Raw genomic sequence first — 27,325 nt, 5'->3', positions numbered from 1 at the left:
TTCCCAGGAGTGGACCTCCAGCAGCAACTTCATCTGAAGGCCAGACTGTGCAACGTGGCACCAAAGTGAAGATGTCGGACCATAATGCACAAAAACCAAACAAAGCACACCAGCACAACGATGACTGAGGCTTTTCTGCCGTCATAGGACCTGGGCACTTTAGAGTCATTGAGCTGCCCATGAACTTCATACTAACGTACTCCAGAGTTAAACTGGCTATCAGTCCAGGAGCAGAACTGTGACCTATATTGGATCATGCCACCCCCAAACCAACCATTGAGTTTTGGTATCGACAGTTTGCTGGGGATTAAAGTCCAGAATGCCTTCAAATGCTGAGGTAATGCTGCATTTAGTATCAGGCCAGGATTCCTCTGCATTGACAGAAAACACGTATTTCAGTGTAATGATGATAAATGTGGTTCTGTTGAATCACAGCATGTATTTTCACAGGTCTGCATCGGTCCATAGCACTCTGACCAATATTGGAACTGATTATTCACAATTATATTTTCTTTGCAATTCCAGTGTCTAGTATTTAGAATAGTTCAAAAGCTTGTTTTCAAACCAGCACTATATCACCTTTTTACTTTTCATATACAATATATTCAAGGTTAGAAATCACAAATTACCCTGTTCTGTACATTTCCCTCCAGGGCTCACCAAGTTGCTCGCTGGGAGAGAATATTAGTTTACTTTTAATTAGCATTTTACTCTAACCATCTTATCATTTGCCCCATTATCACTAAAGTCTAATGAACAAAGGCTAATTAGGAATTAATTTGCTTCTTTTTTTTATCCCAACCACCTTTGAACACTCATCTAGGTTGTTTTCTTTTGTTTTTTCAAAAATAAGAGTGTTAGAAATTAAAGAGGAAACATAAAACAGAGCTGCAACTCATTTGTACAAAATCTCTGTTACTAAGTTAAGAGCGACCAAAATGTCAAAATGCTTCATAGAATTTTATTATATTTCAAAGTATTTTAAGGGCTAAAGAATGAAGTCCATGCATTTTATTAGGTTTTGCTGGTTTAGAGTGCAGATGTGTTTTTTGTCTGCAATGATGGTTAATGAATCTCACACACGTACTTTGTACATAAGAAGGTAATGAGGAGAAGACAGGAGGCAGCAGCTTCACTTTTATGGCTCAGCCTGTTTTAGGTCTTGTTTATTTTGCAGCTGGCAGAAAGAATTGGTCTTTGTTGATCTGACCATGTAATTAAATGATAATTAAAAATGTCACTATGTATGAAAAGGTGATGACACAGTTGCCGGGATAATTATAACTGGTGTTGTAGTCAGGAAGGGTTCAGTGGGGACATAGAAGGCTGCTGTAGGAGTCAAGCAGCTATTTTTCATCTGTAAATACTGAAGCTGTCAACAGAATTTTACTTGGTAAATATGCAGCTGCCATATTTTGTCTTAAAACATGGTTCTAACAGCACCCAAATGTATTACAGTACAAAAACAAACAGAGAAATCCACTACAAATGTTATAAATAAGAAGAAACCGTGTCATCCATCCGTCCATCTTCTTCTGGGGCCGGGTCATGGGGACAGCAGCCTAAGCAGAGAAGCCCAGACCTCCCTCTCCCCCACCACCTTCTTTCAGCCGCTTGTATCCGCAATCTCGTTCTTTCGGTCACTACCCAGAACTCATGACCACAGGGGAGGGTAGATCGATCGGGAAATTGAGAGCTTCCCTTTTACACTGGCGCCAGTGGCCCCTGTTTGGCTTTGCCGCTGCTAGAGCTCGCTGGAGACAGTGTAGTTTTTCAATGTCGTCACTCGTTATTTGCAATATAATTTCTGCTCTTTTGTATTCTGACTTTGCTTCTGCTGCTTTATTTTATGATCGGAATACACTGTTAAACATCAAAGACTCAATGGAGAGCTACTGTGACAGTTGGGACAGCTACAGAAAACCTTTTCCTCCTCCTCTGGTGTGTTCCTCACCTGAGTGCATGCTACTGTGCACAACCCACAGGACTTCCACCCTCAAGAGAGGAAAAAGGGGAACGAGGGCCGGTGTTCCAGATTAACTGGCGTCACAGATTAACTGGCGTCACAGATTAACTGGCGTCACAGATTAACTGGCGTTGGTCGAACAGATGTGTGGTAGACTTGCTTTTCAGGAACTGCTACCGACAAAACAGCAAATAAACACTAAATATTTCATCTGTGATATTTGTGAGGTTCCCTCAAACACACTCCGTCAGTCTTGTCGCTGTTGAACAACTAAATGTTTAAAAATGTCGCGAGTTTACCTGGTGATATTCTCACGCACGAGGCAATCGCGGAAACAGCAAACAATTAAAACCACACCGATGCTGCTCACAGGACAGCAAGAGTAAACGATCGGGAGAATCTTGTCGTCGTTATCGTTTCCCTCGTACGTGTTATTACTCCAATTTCAGTGTTTTCGCTTCACAACTACAGCGCGCAGTTTACTTGCTGTGCACTCAAATGGAGTTGCGTCAATTAGCTCAACCTGTGGCCAAGTGCCACAGCCTACAGCCAGATTAATTTGTGACACACATCTGCACCTGGCTCTATCGCCATGTTTGAATTCGTTTCATGCACGATACATTTGGAACTTTCTATTTTCTCTGTTTTTGTGTCTTGCAAATAAACCTTTAAAATAAATGAAATGGTATTATGTATTTATTTTTGGCCTACATCGGTAAGAAATGCAAAATTATATACACAAAGTTATAGAAATCACCACTCCTGCTGTTCATGATGATTATAATATTTCTTCCCATAACAACGAAATACGTCTTGAACAAATATGTGCACGTTAGCATATGCTACTTCTGGTGTGGAAACTCCTGTGGGGAGCTTTGTTTCCGGTGTCCTATTCGCGCCTTGTTTACGGTCCAAAACAAGTTAAGCAAATGAATGAATCAAGCGGCGATTTACATTTCTATAGATGTCTTGGGCATTTACCCAATATATCTGTAAATGATGTTCATCGACTTGTCAATATTTTTCCCCGGCGCCTCAGGGCAAAAGAGAAAATGGATTCAAATGTTATATTTCTCAGCTGTCGCCGCGTTTATCGCGGGTGTTATGGTCTAAAAATAACCAGCGATAGGTGAAATCAAGTAGCCAATTTTATTTTTTGACTGTGCAAAACGTTTTGTGGACATTGTGGACATACAGTAGCAGTACTGTGTGTTTTCAGTGTCACTTCAGAGTCACACTGCTAGCGATCAATGCAGCGATTCTGTACTGTACAGGAGAGACATCACGGAGGAGATCGTCTGCAGCGATCAGGATGCAGGACACAATGTGACGTAAAAAAACCCCCAAAAAAAACATGCACTAAAAAAATCTGCGAAACAGCGAGGTGAAAGGTGAACGGCGTTATTAGCGAGGGACCACTGTAAATTTGAAGGTAAGTCACAACATACCCTTCGTAAATACTAATGTATAGAAACCCTTACCAGCAATCATTCATTTTTTGTGTGGCTTTTTTCACGGTTTGTTAACATGCTGTGTAGGTGTGTACTTGACTAGCTGATATCGACATAATGGGGGAAAACATCTGGTTTGACTATTCTTCACCTGTAGTTTGAATGCTGAACATTTGTCTGTTTAAGAAGATGTGCTTCTGAATGTGGACGATGTGTCTTCTGCTGCAGTAATGCAGTTCTGCTTGTGTTGAGTGATGTAAACAACTGATCGATCTAAACTCTTTAAATGTCAAAATTGATCATTAGATTTTTTATGACACAACAGTGGTGAGTGTTCCCACCTTCTGCTCTTTGTAACTTAACGTGATCTTTCCGTTTTTGAGTTTTGGACATGATTTTGGAGTATATCTTCGCAGTAGCGATTGACCGCAAAGTAAAGCTACCGGAAATGTACAACCCCACATCCGGTCTCAAACCAGGAAGTTAGCATTTTCTCGTGCACAGGGTCTATTTCACTAGTGTTGTAACATCACATCCTGTAAACACAGTCTGCCTGTGTCTTTTCTCTGGAAATTAACATTTTCAGCCATGTAATACATCAACATGGCTGGAGAGAGTTAATTGTTATATACAGTCTGTATAAGTGTGGTTAATCAAATAAACATTTGTAAGGAGATGGCAGTTACTATGGATTTATAGCAATTACACAGTGATTAGTAATAAACAGAGCCAGTGTGATTGAGTGGATTTAAGAAAGTGAGTAACTTAGGTGTGTCAGTTGGTTTGTCATCTGTTTTTGAGTGTGGGGGAGAGGTAGACATGTTTACTTTTAATGCTAAGCAAGGAATATTCTTGATTTATTTCCAAAACTTGCATATGATCTGCAATTTGTAGCAGATCTGCTGACTATCACATAGCAGCTGGAGCAGTCTCAAATGGAGTTCAGTCCACTGCTGCCACCTGTGGCCAAGTGCCACTAGATTAACTTGTGACACATCTGCAGTAGAGGCTGAGCACTTACACCTGGATCATTCAAATCGACCCACAAACATATTGAAAGATGCAATGCCAGCAATGTGGATTGTCAAGACTAAAACCAATCATTAAGCAAAGACAACAGGGATCATTTGTTTCTGTTTATTCCACAGCCAGATTAACTTGTGACACACAGTTACAGGCCAATATCAAAATTACCATTGGTGTCAAAGATCTTGGAAAAAACTGTTGCAGAACAACTTAACAACTTGGAGAAGAACAATGTTCTGGACATTTTCCAGGCTGGACTTAGGCTACGTTCACACTGCAGGCGAAAGCGCATCAAATCAGACTTTTCTGACCCAATGTGACCCATATCTGATCATGGTATGACAGTGTGAATGGCACAAATCCGATATTTTCAAATCTGACCTGGGTCACTTTCGTATGTGGTACTGAATCGGATACATATCTGATGTGTTAGAAAGCGACTGCTGTTTGACGGTCATGTCGCATTAAATCCGTCTTTTACGTCACGGACACAAGACTGACACCAAGTATCAGCGCCGGAGAAGCGCCCAAGAAGACATCGTGAACGCTTCCTGGACATCCAGTGAAACTGTTGGGAAGACAACGTTGGAGAAACGTGAACATTTTATTTGTACTGTATAATCTGCAGATTCTGACAGAAATCTGCAACCATCCTTTGAAGCACCACTCCTCTAAAACAGCAATACGGATCATTATTAGGTTATTTACATTATTATGTAAATAACAAAATAACTTAAAGCAGAAATTGGGAAACGTAAAGTCTGAAACAAGTCTTTATATTAAGGCCATCAGTCAAAGAATACTGTTTGCTCTGGGTCTAAACAGAGCGCGCTGTGTGTGACGTCGTCTTTTGTGCATGCGGCTGCTTTGAGCGTTCACACTAGAGCGCGTTTGCTGTCGCATTTTATTTGTAGTGTGAATGAGCAGACAAAAAAATAAAAAAATTTAAAAAATTGAGCATTCAGACCTGCAGTGTGAACGTAGCCTTAAAGTGTGTGGTGACTCTGATGGCAGCAGAGTCAGGAGAGAACACAGTTCTGGTTCTGTTGGATCTCAGCTCTGCTTTTGATACTGTTGATCACAGCATCATGATAAATAGGCTGGAGGACTTGTTTAGGATAACTGATGTTGTTTTAAATGGTTTATGTCGTATCTCTGAGAGTTGTCATGTGTTGTCTGAAACATCAGTTCTGCCCTCTGGGGCACCTCAAGGATCTGTTTTAGGTCCTATTCTCTTTTTGCTGTATATCCTCCCTCTAGGCCAAATTATCAAACGTTACAATAATATTTCTTATCTCTATGCTGATGACATTCAGTTATACTGTTCTTTCAAAACTTCTGAGTTTTATAAATTGTCTTGTTTAAATAATTTTCTGTCAGAAATCAAACAATGGTTAAATGACAGTTTCCTCCAGTTAAATGCAGATCAAACAGAAACCTTGATTATTGCACCTGATCACATGCTCTCAGAAATTAAGCAGCATATCAGTTTTTTTAGACCCTTCATTTCAGTAGAGTCTCAGAAACTTGGGTGTTATATTTGACGGTTCAATGTCTCTTGAGAAACACTCTAAACAACTAGCCCAGAACTGTTTTTAATCATCTAAGAAATGTTTTAAACTGAGACTACTGGTGTCAAAGGCAGAACTTGAGATGATTCTTCATGATTTTCTCTCTTCTCGTTTGGATTATTGTAACGGTCTTTTTACGTGTCTCAACAAATCAGCCTTCAGACTGTACAGAATGCTGCATCAAGACTTAACTGGCACAAGAGGTCACACATTACTCCAGTTTTAGCTTCTCTTCATTGGTTGCCAGTAAATTTTAGGGTTCATTTTAATCCCGAGCACTTAGGTCTTCAGGTCAGAGGTTACGGTTGCTCCCACGTACTAGGTTTAAAACACATGGGGACTTTTCAGGCACCAAGGCTGTGGAACTCCCTGCAGTCTTTACGCTGGGAGTTCCACAGCCTTTAAAGGAGTCCATGGACTCCTTTAAAAGCAGCTCAAGACATTTTTATACAAACAAACTTTTAATAATTTTTTCACCGTTTTATTTTATTTGTATTTCTGGTTTTATTGTGAAGCACGTTGTGATTTTTAACACAAGAGCCACTGATTAGAGGATCTAAGTGCTCTCTTGGGGGTATATAGGTCAAGGAGGTTAAGTAGCTGGGTGCCAAGTTTCTTAAAATTTTAAAAGTGTACAAAAGGATTTTAAAAACGATGCAGTATTTAATGGGGAGCCAGTGAAGGTTGGCTAAGACGGGTATAAAATGATCATGTCATCTGGTGCCGCTTAAAAGACGTGCTGTGGCATTTTGGACTAGTTGCAGGCGTTGGATGAGGGCAGCTGCAGTCTCGGGAAAACCAGTCTTATTTACAGCAGTTGTAGGTGAGCCAGGAAAAACACAATTTCCCTCACTTGCTACAAGAAATAGTCTTAGTGTCAGAGTCAGTGTTCTTTTCCCTCACCACATCCAGCTGTTCTGAAGTCCCAACATCCGGCTGTGGGGAGATGCGCCGGCAGCGCGAACGCCGCTTCCTCCTAGGACACCGCTCCGAAGGGCCAGGTAACTCCACGCCCGGCGGGTCGGTCAGCACGTCCTCCGCCGAAGCGAGCAGGCGAGCGGTAGCGGCGGGGGTTAAAGGTGAAGTTCATGGAGGATGAAATCCTGTACGAGCGGGTGCAGTGAGTCCAATAGCCAGGGGTGACCGGAAATAAGTTGCTGCAGCCTGGCTTCCACAGCGCAGAGAAATCCCTCTCACTCATGTTCCAGCCACAGGTTAACCAACCTCGAAGCAGCGTCGATTAGGACATCCTGAAGCTTGTCGGGTGGGGCGAATACTGCTGGATCCATAATCTGGCTGGTCTTTACTGTCACGGCTAAGGGGATGAGCCGTGTGGAGGAAATAAATGAGGATCCAAGCACAAGCACTCGCTGAGATGTGAAGGTGGTTTATTGTAGAATAAAGCACAAGGTGAAAAATGGCTAATAAACTAATCTAAAACTAATCTATACTGGGAAAACCTAAACAGCAAACATGGACACAAACATGGAGGATGAGCAGAAGCATAAGGTGGACGGCAGAGAAAACACATGGAGAATTCAGGAGAGATTTACAGAAGATTCCCAGACAGACCAGCAACTACTACACAAGTAGACACAACTTAAATACACACAGGTGGGGAACACAGCTGGAAGTAACTGACAAGACGAAACAGGGGAAGCAAAACTGAATACACTCACATGAGACACAGACCTTCACAATAAAACAGGAAACAAGAAACAAGGACACAGACTTGACACTGAACTAAACCTGAATTAAACACAAGAATGCCAAACCTGAGAACAAAACCCTAAACCAGAATAAACTGGAACATAGAATATAATATTGAAAAATAGGATAACTAAAGAATCAGGACATAGACCATTATACAGATAAATACCAAAATACAACCGAAAATGCTGCGTCAAATGACCCAGAACTGTGACACATAAACCAAGCAAAAATAGGCTGACAGGCAGAACCCACAGCATGGGAAGATGGAGATCACGACACAGACAAACAAACACAGACTATCAAAATAAAAAGAAAACACAAAAGGTACAGACTTGCCACTAAACAGAGGAAGGCACACTGACTGAAACCAGAAAAAACGAAATAGGCGAAATTGAGAGGCGGAAGTGACAGTCAAGGTAAGCGACTAATGTTGTAACTGACGTCAGACGCCGGAGATTTTGGCGGAAAATTAAAGCAAATGGTAGTTTAGATTTGAACAAATTTCTTTAAGCTTCAGTATTACCAAATACACTTATCAATTGTCTCATAACTAACAATATTTGTCTAAATTATCTCCAACACCCTGGAGAACAACGGGGAGAGTTTAGACGCTCTCCAAGATTATATTGATCAGTGCTTTCAGGATCTCGTGATGAAGAAGGCCCAGAGTACAGCTTCCCCGGCCAAATCTGAGACGCCGTCGTCGAAAAGACAACGCCCGGCAGATTCCCCCGGCACAACATCGCCAGCTGGCAAAGATATTGCCGACATACTGGAGTCAATCGACAAGCGATTGTCCAGTTTCGACGCAAGGCTGTCCCTGGTGGAGATTCTTCACCGGGAATTTAAATGCTTGCGAGAATCCCTGGAGTTCAGCCAGCAGCAAGTGGAAACGCTCGCTGCTGAAAATGCCACGCTAAGGGAGTCGGTGAAATCTCTCACAGAAAATGTTACTCAGCTAAATAGAGAAAATAAAAAAATAAAAGAAACGGTTATTGATCTACAAGCTCGTAGCATGCGTGATAATCTAGTATTTTCTGGTATTCCAGAAGCCGCTGGAGAGGACGCGGAGACCACGGTAAAAAGCTTCATCAAAACCCACCTGAAGCTGCCGGAGGACATGGTGAAGAACATCGTCTTCGATAGGGTGCATCGCCTCGGCCCCATTCGGGCTACGGCCGGGAGACCACGTCCTATCGTGGCCAAATTCGGCCACTTCAAACAAAAACAACATGTGAAAAGCCGCGGCAGGGAATTAAAAGGAACGGACTTCAGCGTGAACGATCAGTTCCCCAAAGAGATCCTGGAACGACGCAGGGTCCTCTTCCCACTTCGACGCGGCTTCATCCAGAAAGGCTCCCGCGCTGTCATCGCTGTGGACCGGCTGTACGTGGACGGACAGCTCCACCGCGACCCCAACATCACTCCGTGGCTGTATTAACTTCAGACCAGATAAGAATCCGCTACACCCTTTCCCTATCCACTCACACTAACTTGGATTAACATTTGTTTAACTTACCGGTATCAAATCACATCTTAAGTGTGATTTCATAGCAATATTAACACCGTCACTCTCCGTCAGTGATTTAATTGGAATGTTTACGTTTTCTTTTCTCTCTTCTCGTTTTTTTTTTTTTTTTCCTCTCTTTTCCCCCTCTTGTTTTTATGCTGCTCACCCTCGTCCTTGGTTTCTTTCTTTATTTCTTTCACTGCTTCGATCACCTGCTTCCACACTCTTCCACAAACAACATCATTTATTTCGACACTTACTCACTGCACGATCACGCACAGTCATGCGCTCAACGGCAGCACATTTACATCAGTCAGACAGCGCACACAGACCTACAGGATACACACACTTAAGCCAAGCATACTCATATTAGTAAATATGCAAACACATAGTCAGACTCGGGGAGCATCTCGCCACACATTTTTTCTCTCTCTCCCTCTCCTTATTTATGAACAAGTGATATATTCTCTCCACCTGTCTAAGCGACACACACAGAGTACACCCCTAGTTATGCACAGACATCTATGGGTGCACTAAGATTCGTTACATGGAATGTAAATGGAGCTGGCTCCAGAGAAAAGAGGTTAAAAATATTTAACCAACTCAAAAAACTACAGGCAGATGTTGTCCTTTTACAAGAGACCCACAGACCTCTTAGAGGTTCGAATGAACTTAAAACACCTGAGTTTCCTAATGTGTTCTCAGCCTGTTATAATTCTAGACAAAGGGGAGTAGCAATTTTAATTCATAAAAAAATTAATTTCACAGTACTCGATACAGTTATAGATCCAGAGGGCAGATTCTTAATCATTAAACTATCTATACTTGATAAAAATCTATGTATTGTAAGTGTATATGGTCCAAATGTTGATGATCCCTCATTCTTTCACGGTTTTTTCAGTGCACTCTCTGAACACTTAGATGGCACACTTGTGCTTGGAGGCGACCTCAACCTTGGACTGAATGAAGAAATGGATAGGCTCAATACAGCAGGAACTCAGCGTAATTGGCAGTCCACAAATATAATCAAACAGTATATGAGCGACTTTGGTCTTTGCGATGCATGGCGCTCCCTTCACCCCACCAGTAAGGAATATACTTTTTTCTCACATGTTTATCACTCCTACTCTCGTCTGGATTATTTTTTGGTCAGCAGCTCACTGCTGAGCGACATTTCAGACATTGAGATTCATCCTATAGCTGTCAGCGATCATGCTCCTGTATCTCTAACACTAATGCACAAGAATAATACTATGCCAAGTAAAAACTGGAGATTTAATACATCACTGCTTAATGATGAAGACTTTATTAAATATTTTAAAAAAGAGTGGACTTCATATTTAGACTTTAATGACACTCCCGGAACATCAGCTTCTGTTTTATGGGAAGCAGGGAAAGCTGTGATGAGAGGTAAAATAATTTCTTTCTCATCACATAAAAAGAAAAAAGAAAACAAAAATATTCAGGAATTAGAAAAAAACATCAAATCACTAGAAGAAGCCTACGCGTCCCACCAAGATCAGGAAACATTGAACAAAATACGCAAAACAAAACTAGAATTAAATGAGATAATTGATAGAAAAACAAAATTCTTAGTACAAAGACTACGCTTACAAAATTATGAACATAGTAATAAATCCGGTAAATTTCTAGCAAACCAGTTAAAAATAAATAAAGAAAAAACAACTATATGTGCTGTTCAAGATTCATCTGGGAACACAATATATGAACCGAAACAAATAAACAACATTTTCAGGGATTTCTATAAAACGTTGTATTCACCACAAATAAACCCATCTAAAAAGGAAATTGATCAATTTTTAGACAACATAACTCTCCCAAAATTATTAGAATCTCAAGCAATGGCACTGGATTCGCCACTGACATCAGGTGAACTCCAGGAAGCCCTGATAAATATGTCCAATAATAAGGCTCCAGGTCCAGACGGCTTTCCTGCAGAATTCTACAAAGAATTCTGGACGATTCTAGCACCAGTTTTTTACAGAACGTTGTTAGAAATCAAAGAAAAGGGCAGACTTCCATCAAATATGAATTCTGCAAACATTAATCTCCTGCTAAAACCAGGCAAAGACCCTGTATATCCCTCAAGCTATCGTCCAATATCCCTTATTAATGTAGACCTCAAAATAATCTGCAAAGCTCTCTCGAAGAGACTAGAGAAAATAACCCCCCTCTTAATTCATCCTGACCAAACTGGTTTCATAAAAGGTAGGCACTCATCAACAAATACACGTAGATTACTTAATTTGATAGACTACTCATACAGTAAAAACCTTGAAACTACAATATTTTCCTTAGATGCAGAAAAAGCGTTTGACAGAGTTAACTGGAAATTTCTATTTGCAACTTTACACAAATTTGGTTTTGGATCTTCTTTCATCAACTGGTTAAAAATATTATATAATTCCCCAACAGCTTGTGTCAGAACAAATGACCAGACATCCTCCAGCTTATGTCTCCTGAGGGGCACCAGGCAGGGATGCCCACTCTCCCCTTCACTGTTTGCAATTTTTATCGAACCACTAGCAGCAGCAATTAGACAGAATTCAGCAATTAAGGGCATAAAATGCAAGAACGTAGAACATAAAATCAGCCTTTATGCTGATGATGTGTTACTCTTTCTCCAAAATTCACAAACCAATATCACTGGGGTGATTGAATTGATAAACTCTTTTGCAAGAATATCAGATTACTCAATTAACTGGTCAAAATCTACAGTCCTTCCTATTAATTGCTGCTTCCATAATTCCTCTTCTACTCCACTGCAATCGGGAAATATAAAATATTTAGGTATTAATATTTCTCCCAAGCTTGCAGATCTAACTAAATTAAACCATACCCCACTTTTAAAGAAAGTAGAAGGTGATCTGGCTAGATGGAAATGTCTACCCATATCACTCATGGGAAGGGTTGCTGCTATAAAAATGATGGTATTACCAAAAATAAATTATTTATTCTCAATGATCCCAACTAAACCGCCGCAAGATTGGTTCAGATCTCTAGATTCATATATGTCCAAATTCCTTTGGAAAAATAAGCCCCCACGTATAAGCTTAAAAACACTACAAAAGACCAAGGATAAAGGAGGATTAGAACTACCTAACTTTCAGCACTACTTCTTAGCCAACAGGCTTCAGTTTATCTCAGGATGGCTAAAACATACCCTCTTAGATGAACCTTGGCTAGATGTAGAACAAGCACTTTGCAATAATCTAGAGATTTCAGATCTACCATTTATCAGCTCAAACATCCAACGACATGAATGCTTCAAAAGCATCAACATCAGCTCTTCTCTGACAGCATGGTGGGAGTTTCTGAAGTTGACAGAGTCTTCATTAATCCCATGCAAACGTACACCTATCTGGAACAACCCTGACATATTACAAAACAATAATATGATAAACTTTTCAGATTGGAATGGTAAAGGAATCAAATATGTAGAACATATACTAGAAGGAACAGAATTTATTTCATTTGACAGACTAGTTACACAATATGGGATCAACAAGAAAAGATTTTTAGAATATCAACAAATTAAATCCATAATAAAAAAGAAATTTAAACTGGGTCAAGTTGAACTACAAACACCACCAAGTGTGGTTCAATTTTTTACTCTTAAAACCCCCAAATTACTATCCAAAATATACAGAATGCTTTCTAAAACAGATGAATCAATATCACTTCCTATTGCAAAATGGGAAGCGGATTTATCAGTTAACTTAGACCAAAACTTCTGGTCTCAGATTTGCTTAAAAACCTTTCATCTAATCAGAAATCCCAGTCTTCAATTAATTCAATACAAAATACTACATAGAGTGCACTATACAGGTCATCGGATGTTCAAGATGGGCTTTGCATCTACCAACAACTGCTCACACTGCCAAACCAATTCACCGGACAATTATATCCACGCTCTTTGGTTCTGTCCACCAGTTCAGAAGTTTTGGCGCGAGATATGTGAAGACTTATCAAAGTGTCTGAAATGTAACATTCCAACTTCCCCCTTAGTGTGTTTGTTGGGCAGCTTAGATAATGTCACTTCAGAAAAGAATATAGCCCATATGGTTTTCACTGCTCTATGCATAGCCAAGAAAACAGTCCTCATGAACTGGAAAAATAAAAACAATCTTAATTCTAACCAATATAGAAATTATCTATTAGATTACATTAGTCTTGATACAGCCTCTGCCACCACATCAGATCAATCGCTCTGGGCTCCTCTGATCAGCTCCATCACCTAGTGGGGGTGGGGGGTCATATTTTGGTCTCGCCTTCACTGTTGTGATTGGTGTGGGGGTAGGGTCAGGCTTGGGGCGTCGGGGGGTTCCCCAGGAGCATCTTCCTTGGGGGGCTCAACCCGGGGTAGCGGTCATGGCCAATTAGGGGCTCTGTTGGCTCTTAGGTGACGGCTTCCTCGTGGCTACGTGCAGCGGGGCTAGGGGAGGGTCTGTGCTGACGGACGGGGGTTACTGACCTGGTGGCCTGGCTGCCCCTGGGTGGGTCCGGGACGGGCGTGAGGTTCTGGGGGCGCTCCGGCTCTGGCCTGGGGCCCTGGCCGGGCCTCGGGGGCCTGGGTCCTGGTTGGTGTGTTGCCGGGGTTGTGGGCCGGTGGGTATATGGGGGCCCGCCACTGGCGCAGGGTGCCGCCGGTGCGCCGAGCCAGCTGGGGGGCTCTTCAACTGGTGGGGGGGGGGTTGTCACATCTTGCAGGGGCTTTCCTCTCTCAGGAACTCTCTCTGCAAGAGGGGGAGATACAGGAGAGGTGGAGGAAGATCTCAGCCTGGGCGTCTATTGTCTTATGTAGTCTGGAAGATGAGTGGATGATGGGGTGGGTGCAGTTTTCTCTGTTGTGGGGTTGAGTGGACTGCCCCGGGCTCTGTGGGGCCGGGCGGCGCCGCTGCGCTGGGCCCCGGTTCGGATGGGCCTGGGCCCCCTTCCCTGGTGGGTCGCGGAGTATGGGGGTGCCTACTGGGGTCAGCGGGGGAGCTGGCCCCAGGGAGGGGTCACTTGCTCCTCCCTTCCTTCCCTCCCCATCTCCAGCTGCCTCCCTCTTCCCGCTCCACCACAACCACCCACACATGCAGGGCCTTGGAGTGGGGGTGTGTCACCAGGGTGCAGAGGAGGTAACCCCCCCCCCTCTGTCCCCTTCTGGCTGCCTCTGCCTCAATTTTATCCCGCAACTTAGACATTCACATTACTCACATTCTCATTACACATAAATATAGGATCTTGGGGGTGGGCACGCTACACGGAATCCCAATTACCATCAGGGTGTACACCTCACCCCCGGCGTCGTTGCCCACCTCTCAATTTTAAATACACGTAGACATTGAGGGCTAGCAGGAGGGACTATGCGCTTACCTGCTGCTCTCTGGCAGGTAGCTCCATGCCCTCCTGGGTTTTAAACGCACCTTAGAACACACATACATCAACACTACAATGAGCGGGTGGAGGGAGGTTAGGAGTCTTCTCTCACCCTCGTTCTCTGCTTTCTGCTGGAGCAGGGGGGCTAGGAGGAGGAGTTGGCCGTCCGACTGGGGTCCGGAGTGTGGGGCCTCCCTGCTGCTGCGGAGTCGGGGCGGTCTGCTTCTCCCCACTGCAGGGAAAAGGGTAACACAACCTGGGTCTGGGTGCAGTTCCCCCCTCCAGGGGCAAGGGTACCTAGACCCGGTTCGTAGAGTACGCTTGGGGAGTGTGATTGTGTGTACAGCGTCTCTTTATGTCTGTCTCCACGTTGGTTGAGTGTGGAGTAAGTGCATATGAGAGCATGAGGGTGGGAATGGATGTTTGTATCTGTGTGTGCCTGTATGTCTGTGTCTGTATGTCAGGTTGGGTATCAGATGCCACCTCTCTGAGGACAGCTCAGGCCCTCCAAGGTTTGGAGGCCTATCTCCCCCCACCACTTCCCCTGCCGGGGGCGGACTCCCTCAGACGTCGGTGCGTTGGTGGTTCTTTGTGTCCGGGGGTGGGCGTCCGGGTACACACCGGCTCACTCCTTGGCGGCTGCTTATCGGGGCCTGGAGCCTGGGGCTCGCTTGGGCCACTTCGGAGGTGGGGTGCCCCCGGCCTCTCGGCCTGGGGCTCGGTCACTCAGGCACAGCTGGCTGCCGGCGGAGCTCACGGGCACGTCACTGCAGCCCCCCCTGGCTTCTGCTCCGTGGCTGCTGGGTGACCCCTCATCTGGGACTCTCCTCAGCTCTTTCTGGGACAGTGGCGCGGCTGCCCCTCTGTTGGTCTTCCTTGGTCTCTTGTGTTCTGGGGGCCTCTGGATGTCTGGGGTTTTGATCTCCTCCATACCTGCTTCATGCCCTGGAGGACGGGGCAGTGGCCCCCCACACCCTCTAGCAGATCATTACATGAGGGAACCTTTTAAGAAAACAAGCGCGTCCATGCTCACAGGTGTACACACGGGTGATCACACACACAAACTACACCCTTTTTGGCTCCTACCTCAATGCACACTGTGCTGTCGATCTTACGTGCTGCACAATAATGTTTAATATTTAGTATTTACTGTCATATTCCCATATATCATTGTGATGTGGTTTATTGTATTACTCTCGTTTTCTTCTGCTTGTTTTCTTTTTTCTTTCTCAACAGGTGATCCAGGTGATCGATATATGTATTTTTTTTTTTTTTTTTTTTCTTCTGCTTATTCTGTTGGTTTTTGTTTTTTGCCCTTCTCCCCCGTCCCTCTTCTCAACTGTTTTTCTTCCCCTCTTTCTTTCTCCCTTTTCTTTCCCCCAGTCAAGTCTGTCCCGTATTCAGCAAGTGAAAATAAAATAAAGAATAAAAGGTGAATCAAATGGACCATTACGGCAAAGCTGGGATGGTCAATTTGGTAAAGAAAATCCGTTGGGCATCTTTCTTCGCCTTTAGACAATAATTCTGATGGCAAAAGAACCAAACGGGACAGGCAAAAAAAAAAAAAAAAAAAAAAAGAAAAAACGAAATATAACCTCAAAAGAACTGAAACCATGAATAATAATAATAAGAAAGAAATATAATAAAACACAAAACACTGGATCGACCCAGGCACCTCAACAATAAGTAGTTTAAGTGTCTTTGGTGTGTGTGTGTGTGTGTGAAGAAAATAGCAAGTACTCTACTCCATGACAGAACAGACAGAATAATAGAAACATCACATTAGATCACAGCAACAGATATCAAATTGGAATGCTGCTGTGCCAGACATCATCCAGCCCTCAATTCTTTGTGTGTATTTATCCCTCCATCTGCCCATTCATGTATCTCTTTCAGCTTGTCTGTACACAGTAAAATTTGCAGTGTCAAACTAACACTTAAAAAGTTAAATTTAACACTGTTTCCGAGTCTATTTGGTCCCATTCGGAATTGGTGTTAAATCAACTCTTTCTATAGTGTTAAAATTTTAGAGTAAGTTTAACTCTAAATAGAGTAAAGATTTAACACTGAGTAACACCGCATAGTGTTAAATCAACTTAACACTACTAGTAGTGTCATATTATTTACTCTATCATAGTGATAAATTAACTCTATTTGAGTAAAATCCCACTGATTTTTAACACTGAATTGAGTTATTTGAAATTAACACTGGGGGTTCAAATAACTCTGATGGGAGTTGATGTTACTCTATACTGTGTTATTCATACACTAATCTCTAGTGAAAAATTAGCTCTCATAGAGTAAAATTTGTAATTAATTTTACACCAAGTAGTGTTACTAAAACGCTTCCTGTAGTGTTACCTTTACACACAATTCACTGTTTTGCAGCATGAAAACCTGGTTTTTAATAATGCTTTTACATATAAAACAAGTAAGCAAAAACCACAACTAGATAATACATTTAACAGCTTTATTTTTATGTCAGGCTCAAAATATAAAAACATCTCATGTAGTGTATAAAACACTTTAAAACAATGAATTTAGTTTGGCATAAAACGGCAATATGGAACGACATACAGGGAGGAATCTGAAATGCCATACTTCATTTGAAGAAGCAACACAGCTCATTTATGTTCAACACCTTCAGCACCATATTGGGATGCAGTCTGTTTCTAAATGCATGATGATGGTCATCAAAACACAGGGTTTCCATCAGTTTTCCGCAGAGCAATACAATGTAATCTTCCAACAATACTTTTTGATCTTACAAAACACCGGACTCTCAGACTACATCTGTACAGATGATGAAGTCAGGGCGGTACTCTGTACCATGTGTTATTATCCACTTAGCTGAAAACAAATTGGTAGACAACACAGCTCCAAGCAATTTCTGGACCTTCTTCCAGCTCTCCAAGTGTCACCATCTTTCCTGGTTCTAAAGCTAATCTTTCAAGGCTAAAGTACTCCCAATGCTTTATTTTATTACTATTATATTTATTTTTACTTGTGGTGTCCTGTAGAGGTACACTCTGTAAGGCTGCATCTTTAGCCTGAGTATGAATCTCAAAAAACACTTCCTCCATTGAGGAGACAAAACTGTTCACAGTAGATTGGCTTAATCCAGCTGCCCTGAGCTGTGCAACAGCAGAGGCACACATATCCAAAGTGCTCTTATTTGACCTTTTCAGATGTTGTGGGTGTTTCTTCTACATTAGTTGACATCACCTCCCCTGTAATTCTAACTTCTTTAACTGCCACATCAGGCTGTAGATTAACATCAGTGTCAGCCTGTTGGTCAAAATAGTTAAGGTGTTTGGTATTTAAATGTTTTCTAAAACCTGTGGTTTGGATGAATGTGTACATGTTGTGAAGCATAGTGTTGTAAGATGTGCCAAACACAAAATGTGCTTTAAACAGTTCATCAAAAGCACCAAGTGAAGAGGTAGACTTGCATGGTATGGCATTCTTGTCAAGAATAATGAAGAACCGGTGGATGTCATTCTTTTTCACCCCATAGATAGGGTTGAGTGCTGGTAGTGATGGCATCAAGGTGCTCCTGGATATTTGTTCCAGTCTGAAAAGACAAATACAGACAAGCAATAAGAATCAAGTTTTCTTAAACTGGTAATTCATACCATAAAAATAGAAAAACACAAACCTTCTTGAAGACAAGACCCCTTTCTGCTTGAGAAGCTGACACCTTTCCTGGTCTCTTCCAAACCTGACCAGATGGTGGAATCAGATGTAATAGCAATAGAATTGCTGAGAGGTCACTGTCCCAGCCTGCAAAAATTATTTGTTTTTAATAAAGTTGAATCATCATCAACAATATATTTCAATGCATTGATCAAATGTTTGAGTAGACACAAAAGACAAAAAGGATAACGGTTCCGTGACAAACATTAAATATGCTATGAATGTGCTAATCAAAGAAACAACAGCTCACCAATGTCAGCATTAACTTCAGTGGCATCCTCAGGAGAGTCAGCTGCCAACAAGAGTTCTTTCAGGTCACTGGTAGAAGGAAGCTTTCCTCCTTGTTGGATAATCTTTCTTTTGAATGTTGTTGGCCACCTCTCCAGCAACCTGCCTGATACATCCTCACCAAACATCAGTACAAAATCCTGTTCGATCTGTAACAGGGATAGAGAATAGAGAATTATATCTGCTATCTACAAAATATTAAAGTGTGTTTACATTGTCAAAGTAATGACAAATATTCACCAAGCCTTTGATATCTTTGAAACGTGGAGAAACAGACAGTATGTTGCTTGACAGCAAGAGGTCGAGGACCATGCTGTGTCGATAAACAAATGTCAACTTCATCTTCTTCTTGACTGTGTCTTCATCAGCTGAATGTTTCATCAGAGAGATTGTATCCTTGCACTCATCCTCACTCAGCACCTTCTCTGTAACAAACTGCAACTCTCGTCTGACAGTTGGTCCGCCACACTGGTCTTCACTCGATGATCCATCTCCTGGTGCTAGACAATATGAAATACAGCTTTATCAAAACTAATAACAACATTTAATAACCATTATTAATAAAGAACCACAATGTGGAACTGTATTATGTATTTCCACTGAATTATAAATGTTACCTCCAGATGATAATCGCCTCCCTTTAGAAGTGCATCTCTGTATGGCTTTAATCCTCCAGGCCAAGTACCCAGTGCCACTCTTGCCATCATAATAATGTTCCTTGGAGAGTGACATGTACAGACACTGATAAATGAATAAACAAAATAAGTTATGTAACAATGAACAGTTGATAAGGACATACATTTTACCAGGATTTAAAATGTTTAAACGTGATTTTGATTGTATCAGTTATTACTATGAGCTACTTACATAGCCATTTTTGGAGTACAGGCCACTGAGGTAAGGGAAAAAGGTTACAATTCCTCTGGCATGCTTCCTGTAGACAGTAATTTCTTATAGTCAGTGCTCTTCATCGAACTACTGTAAACAGAAAATGTGAATATTAAAATAGTCCCATAAATACCAGTAAAACAGCCTTGCATTGTTATTTCTTACACTGTATGTTACTTTTTTTTTTCCAGTGTAACAAGGTGTTTCAGCCCTTTGGCTGTAATTTTTAAGCCCTGTACTAAATGAGTATTTCACCTACATGAAATATATTCCTCAATACAAAACTAAAATAATTACTAGTACTTTTACCGTTTGTCTGATCTAACTTAGCACTAGGAATTCAGTATTTTGTTCATCTTTAGTTTAACATACTGAATAGTCTGCTAACCAAAATGGAAAAAGGTAACTTGTGTCAATACCATCATTAGTTAACATCAAGTTAACTCACTACAAATACAAACACTGTCATCTTAAGTTCAAACTACTAAAAGAAAACATTACAAACTGAATCCTGGACATTTTGGATACTTTATCAAGTTTATACTGCCTGCTGGTTGTAATCACTGTAACTGTAAAATCGCCAAAGACAGTGGAATTGAAATAAGACAAATACCTTACTGAAAACGACCTCTAGAGCTAGGTATCCAAAAAGAAGTGAAAGATGTAACATTAGTGTAAAATTTTAATTAGTTAATGCTTGCCTTACACAATTTAAAATGTAACAACAACAAGTGAATTGCCCGTGCACCAAGGTTAGCCAAAATGCTAGTTAGCTAGCTAATGTTAATATGTAGCTCCCAACACATGGAGGGTTTAATTTAATGGAATTTAAAACATGCTAGAACACAACACAATCACCACTACACACTGAAATAAATTAACAATCCTTACAGTCTTAGCCAACACTAATTAACAACCTTACGTTAGCATACAGACAGTGTCACATTTGCTTCAGGTACAAAATGAAATATATAATAAACATGGACAAAAGGAATGTAACCTTATTTTAACATGCTACTTGTGTTTAAAATGTCAAATTGTTGGTTTAATAAGTGAATATGAACAACTTACCTTGTAACTGATGTGAAGAAAATGGCACCGTGAAAAATCCTCTCGGTTTGAAAAGGAGTCTGTGGTGGGAGGAGCTTTCTAGAGTAACATTGACACTGCGTCTTTTAACTCCCAAATTATCACCCACACTGGGAGGTGTTTTGCTCCAGCTGTCGTTATAATGACTCTATTAGAGTAAATACACTTTAACACTGCTGATTTAACACTGGGGAATTTACTGTGTAGTTCAATCTCCAAGCCTTCTATTTAGGTATCTATACTTGTCCCCAGTAGCGGTCCTAGCCTGTTTGGCGCCCTGGGCGAACACCCCCTCTGGCGCCCCCCCACCCCCCTCCACCCCCCCTCCTCACACACGAAGAGAGAGACGAAGTATGCATTGTATGCAAACGTTGTATGCAAACGGCTACTAAACAGACATCATAATTCGTCATACAATGAGAAAGGACAAATCAACAATTGACACTGACTAATTAATATTATATTATTGTATATATTGTTTGGAGTTTAGTCTGTTACTGTTACTATTTTTACCATTTCTTCTTGGAGGAACTGTAACCCAAATAATTTCCTTAGGGATTAAGAAAGTATCCTGATTCTTAATGTTTTAGGATACATGACCTGCCATTATCCAATGACACATCTGCTTACCTGTATCTTTTGCTCGTTTCTCCTTGTAGGAGTCATAATTAAATGTATTGAATTTTAATGATCACTCGGTTTTCATTTGTTTGGTTGCTGTGGTGATGTGTAACGGGAGTCACGTGGGTGCTAGCGGCGACATTAAGAGGGCGTTGTCAGTCTGTCTTTCACTGGTTTGATTTTGACAGAGAGGAGGGCTGGGTAGCCGTAGTTTTTGTTGACCGCAGCACAACGAGTTTCCCCTTGTTGCATTAGAGCCTGTGATGTTTTAAGAGTTTGAATCGCGAGCCGATCACATTGCTCTGTAAACTTTTCAAGCACTTTAATAAACAAGCAAGCAATTCCACCTCTCGCATTATTGCGTAAAGTTGAGAGGCAAATAGACAGGCTCAGTCCCCGGCCTCTAGCGACTGTGGAAGTCGCTACACTCCTCCTCTTCTTTTCTCATTTAAAAAATGAGAAAAGAAGTTTAAAAACGGGTTGTGTGTGAGACTTTAGATCAACAAAATATAAAATATACATTTTAAATTGTTATTGATCCCTTTACCCCTGGTCCTAAAGTGTATATTTATTTTCTTACTCTTCTTATATATATTGTTTGTTTACTTGCACTGTTGTAACTGGAGCCTCGTCGTCTCGTCTCTCTATATACTGGACTGTATGTAGCGGAGATGACAATAAAGTTTACTTTGACTTCAGCAGCGAGCAGGCGCACCGAGGGCTCTCGCGCCCACTTTTCGAGTATAGAATTGTGAAAAAACATCGGTGCAAATGATAAGTCTGTATCATAATGTCTGGTGTTTTCGTGTTTGTTGGTTTGTTTGTAATTTGTTTTATTTTGCGAGTTGGTAATTTTTGCTGCTCCAGCCAGCCAGAGCATCCCCCGCCGCCCCGCCCTTTCCTCCCTGTGCCGCAAGCAGCAGGCGCACCTCGCAAACGGAGGGCGCCCTTACTCCCAGCAAATGGGCGATAGAAAACCAATGCCATTCCCAATATGCGCTGGCATGATGTCGGGGCAGCATGAGAACGAGCCGCGATGCCGCCCCCACCACGATGCCGCCCCGGGCAACCGCCCGTGTCGCCCGTATCTAAAACCGCTACTGCTTGTCCCTCCTGCTGGCCTCTCCTCAATCAATGTATCTGTGCATCTCCCCAGCCCAGCCTGACTCTATTTATCCCTGCCTCTGGCTTTCCATTTTTCTTTTTCTTCCATTAATCCCCTGCATCCTTGACTGCATTTATATTGCTCACTGGACAGAGATCATTCTCAAAAGCTTTAATCGAGGTGAGGAGTGCTAGCATTTGTTGTACACTACCATAAACATGTATGTAAAAATATATTATATAGTGAGAGTTTCGCAGGGTAAAGGAAAATTAAAACATATTTTTGACAGTTTTCATCTTTAGACTCATCTAGGAAGGCTTAGACTAACACAGAAAACATGAGCCACACGTTAAAAAAAAAACAAAAAAAACAAAAAAACAGTCGGTACAACTGGATCAAACAGGGTTTTTTAAAAAGTCTTCATCACCCTGAGTGACTCTCTCTGCTACGTCAGAGCTGTTACAGCTGACAAATGGCAGCTGAACTAATTAATTTCTAGTTCTTTTCCTACATGAGTGAAGAGAATCCCAAAGATTCGTATGTTCTTCTATGTCCCCAGTTCTTAATCCTGACTGACATTTTGTTATACTGTCAAAGGCATCAGAGGAAATCACTGCAGTTGGAAACCAGGTTACTGAATCACACCTTCAAAAAGATTGATTTACAGGTGCTCTCTCTGAGCTTTCTTTTTCACCTTCCGACTCTTTTAACTTTCTTAATCTATGTTCCCTTCCTTCTATCATTCCTTCTCTTCTTTCATTCTTTCTCTTTAAAAAACTCTGTCACTCCCCACAATATTCCCGGGGCTGGATTTTTAATTTCTTTCTTTCTCCTCTCATCCTCTCTTGTCTTATAATTCAGTTTTTTCTTCATCTGTCCTCTAAATCTTATTTTCATGGATCGAGGTGATCCAAATGTAGGTGCAGAAGAAAGTCTTTAACTTCCCTTAAGTACAGTGGCAGTGGATGTGGGTTGGAGATGCAATGAGCTTGAACCTGCAGGCGACCATCTTCACTGACCACACCATCTGTGACGGAGGACTCATCTCTCCTGTTGTCCTGCAAGCAAACAATCATATTTTTTGGAACATGAACTTAATTGCTTTCTTAAAACATTTTTTTCTGCATTTGGTGTAAAACAGACTCCAATTTAGACAATCTCAGGCTCCCTCCCCACCGGAGAGGTGACATTCAATGTCATAATTGTCAGTCTGGATAGCCGTGACCACCACAAACAAAACAACCAAACATTAAACAAATCCCTAAAAGGCAAATGGAACAAATACACCCTACAGTAAAGTTATTTATAAAAGCATGATCAGAATATGTCAAACAATTCAGAGTAAAAGACCATAAAACGAGGAGACAGTCCATAAACGTTTGAAAAATGACAACAAGGCTACTACAACACAGAAGCAGCGTGGCATGATCCACTCTCTGAAGGGCAATAGTAAAATGAGCAGCTTTCCCGAAGACATCAAATCGCTCTGCAGTGCTTAACCGCTTCACGCTCTGGGCCACCTTGGATGAGAAAGGAATGCCAAATGATGCAGTCTTCTTCTCCTCCTTCTTCACAGCAAAATGGTGCATTACAGCCACAAACTGGTGTGGAGTGTGGACTAAAATGACAAAAACAAAATTCAAATCCTTCCACACAAATGGGTCTGCCTTAAAAAACAAAATACAGCCTGATACTTTTCACTTATATAGTTTGTACGAAATAAATCAATCAAGTCTTGGCCTGGTTATCAGTTGTAAATTGTTACATATCGCCCAACCTTACCTTGTCCACAGCCTTTGTTCCAAGTGAGTCCAGCATGGTCTCAAACAACACTGTACAAAGCTGCAGTGATCAAAGTGACCCTGCATCCTGATTTTATCAGGTAGAAAATATGACACGAGTCAATTCCTAAGCCTGATACCTGATCTTTCCTCAGGGCTTTGAGGGCCTGCCATTTAACATCATACAGGATGTTACTTACAGAAAGGCAAGCTCTTTTTGTAACGCGGCGACCACCACGTGTCTTCTGCCTCCTCTTCTTCCTGCGGGCAAAGTTTATAAAACTTTCTAAGCATACTTTGACAAGCTTTTAGAAGACTAGAAGGCTTCAAAATACCTTACTAAGAGCAAATACAAGGTAAGCTTCTCCAAATTACAATTGCTTAGGAGAAGTACATCTACCTAGGACGCTGACCATATTAGATGGTAAGTCCTGTGTTTAAAAGGATTGTAGCGATTCAATCAATTTCAAAAGCGATACGAATTGTTTTTATTTTTGGAGTGACGTAATATTGCATGCGCGGTTTTCTACTATCAGCAGTGACTGGTACGAATGCACGTGACTGGACTGATGATGTGGACTGCAGTTTTGGCTGATTTGAGGGGTTTTTTTTGGGTTTTTTTAGGATTAGTCACTTCTAATGCCTAATCCACCCAAAACCGTGAGGGGAAAAAAAAGGTCGTCAGGAGCAGGAGGACGTCGGGGGAGACTGTAGGTTCACATGAGCGCATGTGGGCCCTGCAGATTTAACCCTTTAGCTGCCACTTTTCTGCGTTATTGATTTTGTGTGAAGGAAGCTGTTTTATTGGCTGCTTTTTGGTTACAGTATCACAATGTATTGTTGGAAAATGCTACAGTGGGGAAATGTGTATTCAATGTGAAACACATAATGTATTGAGACCAGTTTCACGTCTTCCACAGAAAAGGAGGGTTGACCACATGGTTTACAGCAGCACCTGTGGAATCTGTTGATCCAGACCTGACCTCCAGGACGCTCCACTGCTAATGTTTGTTTTCTGAGGGTTTTTGTGGGGGATTTGAAAAGACATGAGTGAAGATGAAGTAGGATGTGCAGTGAACAAAGAACATCTTAGTGTTGGGCTCATTATCATATCACTGAGCTTGTAGGGTGAAAACAAGTGAGTGACATTATTTAAGAAAAGTCACTGGTTACAGTAGTTTTGATTAAACACATGGGATGATTCATGATTCAGGCAAATAATGGACGCGGTAATGTTTTAATGATCTGGGGAAATAAACTGCACATGGCACACTTGTGTCTGTGGTGTTGGGTGCCTTATTGCTCCTATGACCCTACAGTTGTTTGCAAGTTTGTATTAACTCACAGATTTTGTTATCTAGGTAATTGTGGTGTGGCTGATGGCTCCAGGCGGAGCCAAGAGTTAGACACACTTAACATGACATTAATACTGATTCTATTCTCTAACAGTTTTACAGGCCTGGAGTGAAGCTCCAGAGGAGAATTTCTGATGTCGGTTGTGAAATTATATTGCTAATCTTCTTTTTATTCTCCTAATTCTAGTGAGTTGACTCATGGGAGAGACCATGTGTCAAACAGGAGGGATTCCAGGTTTAACATGAAAACAATGTTTTTCATGATTTTACTGGTATTTGTGTGATTAATAGTTAATGTATTCAACCTCTACAGGTGGTACATCCATGTTCACATAAAAGGGTTTGATGATGGTTGATACTTTTTCAAATGGTTAGAAGTTTTTCCTTCTAGTAAGGTGATACTGTCATGGTCTGACAGCCCTCGCTGGGCTGCCTGCCTGTGTGTTGTGTGCGTGTTGCTCTCGCTCTCTCGTGTAACGAGATTGTTTACCTCCGAGCGGTGACGAGCATTCCCGAGAGTGTTCCCGCGCTGAGGCTGGCCGCGCCTGTTGCTGAAAGGAGCCGACCAGCTGTAGCCAATTATCCGCCATCTCCGGGGCTGCCTTCTTAACGGGCCAACCGAGCGTCAGTCAGCGCTGGATCATTGTGAGGCACAGTAGAGCAGCGCGGATGGTTTTTTTGAGGCAGTTTACGTTGTGCTAAAGATTGCTTAATTACACTGTGTGTGTGTGTTTGCCACTAGGAGGGAAACGGAGAGAGATCACTGGAGCTGGACTGCCACTTGGATTACTTTGTTTTCACTTCATGGTCACGAGCACTGCTAGGAGGAGAAGGAGACCACACCTTGAACTGTTGCACATTTACTGTACTGTAAATAAATAAAGGGAGTCCTGCATACGAGTCCTGTTTTCCACACCTACCCTGACAGATGCAGGTGTATTGCTAGAAGAGGTCTTCCAAAGGGTGGAATCTCCAGACTGAGATTGAGAATGGGTGCTGATCAGAAGTCTTCAGAGACCCAGCGGGAAGCGGGGAACTCTATACACCTAAAAACCACAAACCAGGCGAGAAATTTGGGTTTAGTGATGGATGCAGACCTAAACTTAGAAAAACACATTAAGACAATAACAAAATCAGCTTACTATCACCTCAAGAATATTTCAAGGATAAACGATCTGATATCTCAACAGGACCTGGAAAAACTAGTCCATGCATTAATCTTTAGTAGGCTTGATTACTGTAACAGCATCTTTACAGGTCTACCTAAAAAATGAGTCAGACAACTACAGCTCATTCAGAGCTCTGCTGCTCGAGTCCTCACTAAGACCAAAAAAGTGGACCACATCAGTCCAGCTCTGAGGTCTTTACACTGGCTGCCTGTCCGTCAGAGGATAGACTTTAAAGTTCTGATGCTGGTCTATGAAGCTCTGAATGGTTTAGGACCAAAATACATCAGTGACCTCCTGACCCAGTATGAACCTTCCAGATCCCTCAGGTCATCTGGATCCGTTTTTTTTTTTTTTTTTTAATTTTTAAATTTTTTTTAATCAGTTCCCAGAGTCAGAACCAGACATGGAGAAGCTGCATTCAGCTTTTATGCTCCATATATCTGGAACAAACTCCCAGAAAGCCTCAGATCAGCTGAAACACTCAGTTTATTTAAATCCAGGTTGAAGACTCACCTGTTCTCAGCTGCATTTGAATAAAACACCAAACCCACACAGTTTTAAGCTTAAATTTCAAAACTTAAATTCTAACTACTGATTTTATCTACTGTTACTTCCTTTTTTTTTCTTTCAATTTTAAATCATGCTTTTTGTTTTTTAATGTCTCTGTAAAGCACTTTGAATCACCTTGTTGTTGAATTGTGCTATATAAAT

At 41.7% G+C, this 27,325-nt stretch overlaps 1 protein-coding gene across 1 annotated transcript; it reads right to left on the bottom strand.

The window, feature by feature from the left end:
- Window positions 1-18,118: 18,118 nt before the first annotated feature.
- On the bottom strand, window positions 18,119-26,035 carry LOC146524140 (uncharacterized). The gene is made up of 8 exons (XM_085135348.1): window positions 25,936-26,035; window positions 24,291-24,351; window positions 19,474-19,540; window positions 19,224-19,323; window positions 18,847-19,106; window positions 18,569-18,755; window positions 18,281-18,405; window positions 18,119-18,196 (listed from the first exon to the last, which is right to left on the bottom strand). The coding sequence occupies exons 1-8, from the start codon at window positions 26,033-26,035 to the stop codon at window positions 18,119-18,121; spliced, it is 978 nt and encodes a 325-aa protein (XP_084991474.1).
- Window positions 26,036-27,325: the final 1,290 nt, after the last annotated feature.

This window comes from Neolamprologus multifasciatus, chromosome 2 (assembly GCF_963576455.1).
Source record: "Neolamprologus multifasciatus chromosome 2, fNeoMul1.2, whole genome shotgun sequence".
NCBI classification, from domain to species: Eukaryota; Metazoa; Chordata; class Actinopteri; order Cichliformes; family Cichlidae; genus Neolamprologus; species Neolamprologus multifasciatus.
This window is presented reverse-complemented; position numbering and strand designations above follow the sequence as displayed.